The sequence below is a fragment of the Mirounga angustirostris genome, unplaced genomic scaffold (assembly GCF_029215605.1).
Source record: "Mirounga angustirostris isolate CCGP_5_RB_7025 unplaced genomic scaffold, mMirAng1.0.hap1 SCAF_15, whole genome shotgun sequence".
Lineage (NCBI taxonomy): Eukaryota > Metazoa > Chordata > Mammalia > Carnivora > Phocidae > Mirounga > Mirounga angustirostris.
The window spans coordinates 51432513-51442596 of record NW_026991723.1 but is presented as its reverse complement, the minus strand read 5'-3'; the positions used below and the strand labels follow the sequence as shown (position 1 = coordinate 51442596).

Here is a 10084-nt window from a genome sequence, read left to right as displayed (position 1 = left end):
CAGAACACAGTGTGTTAATGGAAACTTCTCATTGTTTTAATGCAGCATTCCTCATCTGAGTTTTCATGAACACAAAAACCAAGCACAAATTCCCAGTACTTAATAGATTAAAAACTAAATGAGGAAATCCTATCTAAATAAACCTTGATTGAGTTTATAACTGTATTACTGCGCACTAGATGAAGCTTAATATCTGCTCCAGAGGAAATTCTATCATACAACTGAGACATGATCTCACATAGTATCAGATCAGCAAAGAGAGTCTAAGCATTTTCAAGAACTATGTAGAACACAGAGGGGGAAAGGTATCAACAGAATCCTCTGTTTACTAACTCAGAAACAATGTTACAAGTAACTGTGCTCTGACTGTGCACATATAGGTCTCTGCGATGATGTATTTGATACTGCTAAAAACTGCATGTGGACAGAACCACAAGAGGCAGCAGCGTTCAGAAAATTCGTGAACTGTGACTTGTTGATTTATCTAAAGGTTAATTATTTTACTTAGGGTTTGTCTTATCAGAAGTCTAATCACATGAAGGTACAACAGAGATACTTGACCCACGTGAGTCTGTGGTTAAGACAAAATCTTGGTAAAGATGTGGAGGCCTTTTAGACCAGATCAAGCCTAGTGGGAAAAGTTCACATTGGCTGGAAGTGAAGAACTGGGCTGCCTACCCCTGCCCTGTCGGTGGATGAGAACCTAGCCCCTTCTCTGCTCAAAACCCTACAATGCCCCCCTTTGCACTCTGCTTAAAAACTTCAGCTGCCCCTTTCTCCCTCCACTCCTACACCCCGGGCCTCCCAGCTGGACTTGCACATGCTGAGCACACTCACACTCATGGCTTCTGTCCAGGTGTTCCCCTGCCTGGATGCTCTTCCCCCACATAGGCTCATGGCCAATTCCTTCTCCCCCTTCAAGTTCTAGCTGGAGCATCACCTTCTCATTGAGGCCCCTGCCGATCACAACTGCCCCCCAGGGTCACCAGGATTCCTGAGCTCCCTTTCTCTGCTCAAATTTTCCTTCTCCTGTAGTGTTTATATAAATCATATATATACACAATATGTAAATATATATACATTATATAATTTATATTATATGATATTTATTAGGTTTATTACTGTTTCTTGTCTGTCCCTCACCCCACTAGAATATAAATTTCACATCAGGGATTTCTATCTCTGTCACCTAAAAGAGAGTGTCTGGCACACAGTAGATGCTTAATAAACCTTTGATAAATTAATGAATGAATGAATAGAATTAATGGCAGATAGGTGTCTAATTAAGGTCTGCTATCAAAGAGAAATAAATTAAAAGCAATATATAATAATATTAATTTGATGATACACCAGGAAGTGTACATTTATTAAGTGTATACTATAGACTTAAGTATACTCTAAGCATTTTACATGGATAATCTTACTCAATGCCCTGTGAGGTTGGCTATCCATGTTTATCTCTACAATCAAGGTTACCCAAGTAATTTGCCCAAAGTTGCAAGTAAGGGGATGGAGCTAGGATTTAACACCCCTCAGGTGTCCTCCAGAGCCCTCACTCTTAGCCACAGGAGACACCTTCACCCTCTAGGCATTGAGCTCTTCTTCAGATTTATCTTCTTCTCTATGGACACAGGCTCTGTGTGGTGGAGCAATTCAGCTTTCAGTTTCTTTTTGGTCATTTGTCAGTGTGATTGCATTAGTGCTTCTATGACCAGTCCAACTGAGATTATCAAGTATTTCTATTCACAAGATGCGCAGCATTCACAAACACAAAGTGGACCCTGAGTCTGACATGAGGCGGGACAATGGATCTAACAGGGAGACATCAAGAAGGTCAGAATGGCTAGTCCACAAAGTGTTGAGTGGTGTCAGAGTAAGACCAGAGGCCAGGATGGGGTCTGTGAGTGGGCAGGAGACAGGAAGACCATCTATGAGTCCAGGAGGAATCACAGTGGGAGCAAGGTGTTCAATGATCAATTAAAACAGTACCTAAGAAATGTCTAGGTCTTGCTCCCTGCTATGAGATGGAAAAAAAAGCATACATTTCACTCATCCTTAGGGGAAAACTAGCAGACTTTTAAGAATTAATAAATACCCAAAGCAGATCTTAGCCTTGACCATAGGAAGTTTGCAGAACTGAAAAAAAAACTTTTTTAATTCAAAAATTCTAAAATTAAATTTAAAAAATTAATTTAAAAAATAAAGAAGTTCGCAGAACTATCAGTTAATTTTTGCTGATTTTCTTTCTCTACTAAAGAAATTAAATGGCATTAATTCTTCAGCTGTAATGTAAAATACACGATTATGTGAACAAATAAGAAATATGTAACCAAAAGGCTAGAGAGCACTACATGGCTGTGACATTTCTTAATGCACATATTCCATGGACTAATTGAGAAATGAATAGGAATCACATTACATTTGAAAAGCAGCATCCATTCCATTCCACCTGACTCCTTTGAGGTCACCAGGAGTTATGCAGACCGTAAATGTTCTCTAGTTCCTTGTTCCACTGGGAGATCTTTACTATGTCAGGAAGTAATCCCAGCCTGTGTTTTAAGGCTGAATGAAATAGATATGCTGTGAGGAAATGAATGACTTGTACCTTCCCATTCCTAGGGCTTCACGGACATTGTCCACAAAATGATTCAACTACAGAATATAGAAGGAGGCAGCATTTGTCAAGAGAGGGGCAGTGGGGGAGGTGTTTTTTGGTTTTTGTTTTTAAATAGTAAATTATTAGATTCACCAACTATTGAACCATGGAAGTTAAAGAAAAGTCATTCAAAAGGTGAGCCCCATTTCACACTTCTAACCTTGGCATGAGATTCCTGAGGTTGTGCAGATAACATCAGGTACAGTTTTGTTATTACAAACTGGCAGAGCATTCTCTGGACAGTGAATTTGCCACAACTCTGTGAGCCTATGGGTTTGAAATAAAAGAAATAAAAAACTACAAGTCCACAAAGTCCCTAAGAGCGATAAGCCAGTCTTTGCCATGTGGTCTGTTTGCATTCAGAAAAAGGATTGTGCTGCCCTGGGCTCATGACATTTCATTGGAATTTGCATTATCCCTCCTAAGGGACTGCAAAGAGACTCTGTGCTACTTGGATAGAGAAATGTTAGAGGAAAATACTAAAGCACCTCCCCTACTGCAAAGAAGAAGGGAAAAGAAATGAGGTGGTTTTTGCCTGAACCTCTTCTGCTGCTCATCGATTCCGAGGCGCTGTGTTGGAAAGAACTGGCTGTGCTGAGAGCTTTCAGGGGAATTAGGAAGGCATGTTGGGGGGAGAAGGGCTGGGAATTAATCTACTTTGTGCCACGCACAGTTCTTGGTACTTGATGGGTATTCTCCACCCAGTTCTCACAACCGTTCTTCAAGGGAGTTACTGGTGACAACCATTCCAGAGGTGAGAGGGAGGGCGGCTGCGTGCAGGGCAGTGGTGAGCTCACCCAGGGACAGTCCTCACTGTCATCTGGTGCTAGGCATCATGCCAAGCGTTTGAGTTGGAATATCTGAATTATTCCTCTCCACCATCCTGTGAAGTGGACACCATTGTTGTTACTCCCATTTTACAGACGAGGAAACTGAGGTTGCGGAGTAAGTCTCCTCTTCAAAGTCATGCAGCTGGCTAGAGGTGGCGCTGGGATTTGAACCTGGGCAGTCGGTCTCCAGAGCCCCCTCTGCTAATCACTATGTTATAGGCCCCTCCATTCCTCCTTTTAGGTTGCTCACTTGCTATCCTGGTGACAAAGCTGCTTTCACCTTGAGAATCACACAATATGCAGACCTGGAAAAGCCCAGAGGACCCTTGGGAAGCTGTGATGAGGAAGTGACACCAGGTGAGACAAATGTTTCTTTCCCGGCATAGAAAGTGTGAGTCCGGGGGCGCCTAGGGGACATGGTCGGTTAAGTGCCTGCCTTTGGCTCAGGTCATGATTCTAGGGTCCCGGAATCGAGCCCCACATCCATCTGGGGAAGAAGGACTAAGTGGGGAAGCTCAGTGTCTGCCAGCTTGACAAGACCAGTCAGGGGTACAGGAGAGCTCTTGCCCCTTTGATGCAGAGCGCACACCTGCCGATTGTCCCACAAGACGGTTTGTTCCTGACCAGACTTAGTCTTCCAGGAAAGACTAGTATATACCAAGGACAGGGAAGTAAAGATTGTCTCCTCAAATCTGGCAATAGGAATACACTAGAAGACAAGGGGGGGGGGCAGAGTTCCAGCTGATTCAGTAGACATTTGCATCCCTACTGTGGCTGAACACTCTTAGTAGGTCCTCATTTAGCATCGCAACCTCCTCACAGATGCTATCATCAGATGGATTTCACAGGGGCAGGAGTATGAAAGCCTCAGCTCTCGCTTTGGCTACGTGCATCTGTCTGTTTTTTTCTCAACCCTTGGTTTAGAAGCCCTTTGGGAAGAATGATTTTCCCTTCTGTACAAATCTTCACCATTCATTCTTACTCCAGTCGTGTCAGGTAGTTACTAAGGTGCGGTGTGCATTAGGGCCAGCTAGGAGACACTGAGGATTCAAAGAAGACACCTGATAATTACTAGAGTTCAGATACAGTTGATACGTGAATACAGAATGGAGAAAGCAGCTATTACCAATGGATGACTCGCCAAAATAGACTCATCTGGCTAGCAGCAGAAGAAAAATTTTTTAGGGAAAAAAAACTGTACCCTTTTCTCTACCATTCTTAGAAAGATTGTCCTGAAGGGCAGACTCTTTATTTTAATGAAATTATGGGAAAAAACAAAATAGCAAATAAGCTTCAGCAGTTTAGGGAAAAGATGTGCTCAAACTCTTCTTAGAAAGTGAGCCTCTAAACTAAAGAGGTCCCTCTTCCTGCATGTCCATTCTCTTTGACCTTTGCATTTCTTCAGGCTCTCCTTGCTTGTGCCCATCACTCTACGGAAGTGAGGGGAGGGCTTTCCCTGTCTCTAGGATCTTCTCTCACCATTCACTTTTCACAAACTGAAGCCTGCAGAGTGCCCGTTCCAAATTGCAGACCTGATCATGTCCCCTTTCTTGTCCCCTCTAGAATCCTTCAGAGGCAGCCCACTCCCACCAGAACAGACTTCTCTCTTTGGTGAGGCCCAAGGCAGGCTTCTCACAGGTTAGAAAGGATGGCCAACAATCCTCTCACTCCTAGATTTCTTTTTTTTATTTTGTGGACTAGAAAGTTTAAAATTCAACAATAGAGGGTGATTTAGGAATGCTACCGTCTATCATCACCTTGTTTCATAGAAGAAAGGACATTTCAATGCCCAAAGAATAGAGAAAGTAGATCTAAGAATAAACATTACTCTGCTACGTTCCCCCAGCGTGCATACATAACCTACGCCTTCAGCAGAGCACTGACTGAGGCAACTGGGTTGTAATGCCGCTGTTTGAAATAGTTCATTTGGTGGCAGTGATGTTGGTTTTCCCCAGGGAGTCCTGAAGGCCTAGAGTAGAGGCACCTGATATGCTTGAGCAGCCCAGCCCTTCCATACCTGCTCACTCTCCACATGATCCTGCTTGCACCTGGAAGAGGACATTCCCTGGAGGGCAGGCAGACTCTCCAGGACTCCTGTGACCACCCCTACAGATGAGAAATAGCATCTGTGTATGTGTGCATATGTATACGTATATTGCATACACAGACACTTAGGCCCTCGATATATTCTCTGTGTTTGTCCACCGAGATGTCCACAGATTCTCTGTGTTTGTCCACCGATATATTCTCTGTTTGTCCACTGATGACAGTGACATGCCGGTTCAATGAACACATCTAGTGCCCAGATCTTGACATGTGAATACTAATTTCTATGTAAAGGAACCAGGAATTCTTGGAGAAATGCTTGGTGCCAGGGCTGGAGCAGAGAAAATCCAAGATGAGTATGGAACCATGAGCATCAAGAGCTGGGAAAATGTTCATATGCTTTAAGGTAGAAAGTCCCTTTTTAGGAAACTATCTAAATGAAACATTCATAAATGCTGAAAAAAACTGAGTCATAAATATGCTCATTACTTCATTGTTTATAATAAGGAAAATTGGAAGCAACCCAAATAACAAACAATAGGGCAAATAACCAAAGCCAGTTATGAATATTCACTAAACTGGATGTCATAGAGATGTTAAGTTCATGACGATGCTTATATTATAATGTTAAGTCATAAATGCCACATCTCAATCTAGTATGAGTACGAGTCCTAACTGGGGTCTGTCTCTTCACGGCAGCCTTCTAAAAGGGAAGCCCTTCTGCTCTATCTCATGTATCCCAGCATCTATCAGGGCCTTGAGGTGGAGTTGGCATTCTTGCTCCTTCAAGATCTTGACTCCTGCTCTCAAATACCATCTGTCCTTCAAGGTTTATACCATTCAGCCCTACATTTACCGCCCCATCCACAATCATCATCTTTAGTCATCCTCCAAAGCTGCCCTAATTCACTGAAGACTTTGGCACCAGTTTCCCCCTGTTCCTCTCATTCTTCTCGTAGGGATCTTCCTTGGCCACACGGACAGTACATCCAACAACTTGGCTGCTCAGTTGACTTGACATCCCTATGCCAACACTCTTCCCCTCTAATCTAATTTAGCAATCTGAAACCATGTCCTTGGACCTCATTATCATACTGCCCTGTTCCAGCTTTGAAATGTTAAACACAGGGCACCTGGGTGGCTCCATCGGTTAAGCGGTTAAGCGTCTGACTCTTGATTTCAGCTCAGGTCATGATCGCGGGGTGGTGAGATTGAGCCCTGAGTCGGCCTCTGTGTGGAACGTGGAGCTTCTGTTCCTCTCCCCACCAGCCACAACTGCTCTCTCTCTCAAAAAAAAAAAAAAAAAAAAAGTGAAACTCCCAGACCCCACTGTAAATCTATTCTTCCACTTTTTTCTTAGCAACCTCAACGTTCTGGTTGCTCTGTTCTAATGCATTCACTCTGTTTTCCCAGATGATTGGATAGCCATTAATAAGCAACCTCCTTATGACTTAGGTTAAGCGGAAGTTTTAAAATAGCAACTTAGAGGAGGGGAGCTTAGTTGTTGGCATAGAAGGAGTCCCCTAGGCTCACCTTATCCCCGGAACACAGCTAGATAACTATCAAATCATTCTGAATACCCAAGAAATGGACCTGAGGACCGACAGAACAAACTCCACAATAGAGGGAGAGAAGAGGCCACGTCACAGAAAGTAGGAGGTGCAGAGATGTGGTTTGGGGGAGAAACAGATGGCGGGTGCCATGGAGGGGAGGGAGCCCTGGTCGCAGAGAAAGGTGAGAGAGAGTGAAGCACACAGGGGATCACACAAGGAAAATACTTCCCTAAAGCCAGTGGCTGGGAAAACAAGAGGGGCTGATTTTTCTGAGACTTTGCAATCAGCAGGGCTTGAAGACTGGAGTTAGAAAGTTCAGTGGGCTTGGCTGGGATAGAGCCCTGAGGGTGCTGCCCAATCCTGGAGTGAAGGCAGGCAAGCAACCCTGGAGCAGACAGCACGATCTGAGGATCGCCTAAGGTGCACGGGAGGAGACTGTTCACTCTTGTTGGAGCACATTTGTGAGAGATGGTGTTGGCAGAGTCACGTCTCCTGGGACAAAAAGCCAACGGGCACCATTTTCCTCTGCCACCCCTCAGCATAGAGGCAGAGCCACCTGAGGTAAATAGCACAGCACTCACACCGGCTGCCTAAGCTCCTTACACCAAGTGCCACTCCCCTGTGCTCTTCTGGGACTATTTTTCTCCAGCAGGTGTGTCTCAGTCCCAGGGCAGCAGGCCCCTTCCCCAGAAGACTAGCAGAAACCCCTGTACACACCTCATTTACTGAACAGAGAGTTCTGCAAGGCTTCAGTTCTAGTGAAAGTAGCCTCAGGTCTCATTTAATAAGCAGACCAGAGCACACCTGGTTAAAACTCCCCACACTCTGACCAAGGTCCAAACACTAACCACAGCAGGCAAGGAGACCCTCGGCAGATGCCTGGCCTGAGGATAGAGCAGCCAATACACAGCAGCAGAGTAAACGTGGCACACACTGGAAACACTCCTGGAAGTGCCAGGCCTTGGACACTATATGACCTCTTCTTCATAAAGCCATTACTGTCAGGACCAGAAAGCATAGCAGGCTTTTCTAGAAGTCAGAGACTTCAAAAAAATGCCAAGATGGAGGAATTTATCCCAAATGAAAGAATTTATCCCAAATGAAAGAACAAGATAAGGTCATGGCCAGAGATCGAATCAAAACCCAATGTAAGTAATATACCTGATGGAGAATTTAGAGCCCCAATCATAAGGATACTCTCTGGGCTTAGGAAAAGAATGGAAGAATTCAGGGAGGCCCTTACCACAGAGACAAAAGAGTTAAAAAACAATCAGTCAGAAATGAAAAATGCAGGGGTGCCTGGGTGGGTCAGTCATTAAGCATCTGCCTTCAGCTCAGGTCATGATCCCAGGGTCCTGGGATCGAGCCCCGCATTGGGCTCTCTGCTCTGCGGGAAGCCTGCTTCTCCCTCTCCCACTCCCCCTGCTTGTGTTCCCTCTCTCACTGTGTCTCTCTCTCTCTGTCAAATAAATAAATAAATAAATCTTAAAAAAAAAAAAAAGAAATGAAAAATGCAATAACAAAGATTCGAAACAGACTTGATGCAATGAATACAAGGATGGAAGAAGCAGGGAAACAAATTAGTGACCTAGAAGACAAACCAATAGAAAATAATGAAGCTGAACAAAAGGATGAAGAGTTATGCAAGACGAGAATAGACTTAGGGAACTCCATGACTCCATCAAAGGTAATAACATTTGTATCATAGGAGTCTCAGAAGAAGAGGGGGGCATAAAATTTATTTGAGGAAATAATAGCTAAAAATTGCCCAAATCTGGGGAAGGAAACAGACATCCAGACCAAGGAGGCACAAAGAACCTCCATCAAAATTGACAAAAGCAGGCCAACATCAAGACATATTGTAATTAAATTTGCAAAATATAGCGATAAAGAAAAAAAAAATCCTAAAAACAGCAAGACAAAAGAAGTCTCTAACTTATAAGGGAAAACCCATAAGGCTGGCTACAGATCTCTCAACAGAAACTATGCAAGCCAGAAGAGAGTGGCATGATATATTCAACAAGCTGAATGGGAAAAATCTACAGCCAAAAATACTCTATCCAGCAAGGTTATTATTCAGAACAGAGAGATAGTTTCCCAGACAAACAAAAACTAAAGGCGCTTGGGGCACCTGGGTGGCTCAGCCGTTAAGCGTCTGCCTTCGGCTCAGGTCATGATCCCAGGGTCCTGGGATCGAGCCCCACATCGGGCTCCCTGCTCCGCGGGAGGCCTGCTTCTCTCTCTCTCCCACTCCCCCTGCTTGTGTTCCCTCTCTCGCCGTGTCTCTCTCTGTCAAATAAATAAATAAATAAATCTTAAAAAAAAAAAAAAAACCTAAAGGCGCTCATAACCACTAAACCAACCCTGCAAAAAATATTAAAGGGCCTCTTTTTTTTTAACCTAGGAAATATTTATTGTACAAAATTTACATTTGTTATATATAGTGAAAACATAGCAAAACAACCTTTTGTTAATCCATTTTCTTTGAGGTTTTCTGTGAAAAGTAAAGATTCATTTCCTAATATATTCTCAGATAATATAACTTTTTATATAGTTGTTAAACAGTTGTATTGGTAATAAGCATTTGGGACATAGGTATAAAACTGCAAACAGATCAAAAAAGCACAGGGGGAAGACCACTGCCAAAGGGTAATCTCCATGAACCTGGCATTTTTCACTGCAAGGCAGATACTGTGGGGTCATCACACTGTATACATGGTTCGATTATCTGAAGCCATTCATTAAGATACTTGAGTATTTTAATGAATCTTAATCTTAATCCCATTTACAACTGCATCAAAAACCATAAGATACTTAGAAATAAACTTAACCAAGAGATAAAAGACCTATACTCTGAAAACTAATAAACATTGATGAAAGAAATTGAAGATGACAAGAAGAAATGGAAAAACATTCCATGCTCATGGATTAGAAGAATAAATATTGTTAGAATATCTATACTACCCAAAGCAATCTACACATTCAATGCAGTCCCTATC

At 43.1% G+C, this 10084-nt stretch overlaps 1 protein-coding gene across 1 annotated transcript in view; it reads left to right on the top strand.

Moving 5' to 3' along the window:
* MOB3B (MOB kinase activator 3B) overlaps nucleotides 1-10084 on the top strand; it is a 206582-nt gene that overhangs the window by 194780 nt on the left and 1718 nt on the right. The window contains exon 4 of the mRNA XM_045882507.3: nucleotides 3728-3843. Within this exon, the coding sequence (XP_045738463.1) occupies nucleotides 3728-3751 (24 nt within the window). The 3' untranslated portion in view covers nucleotides 3752-3843. The remainder of the gene's footprint in view (nucleotides 1-3727; nucleotides 3844-10084) is intronic.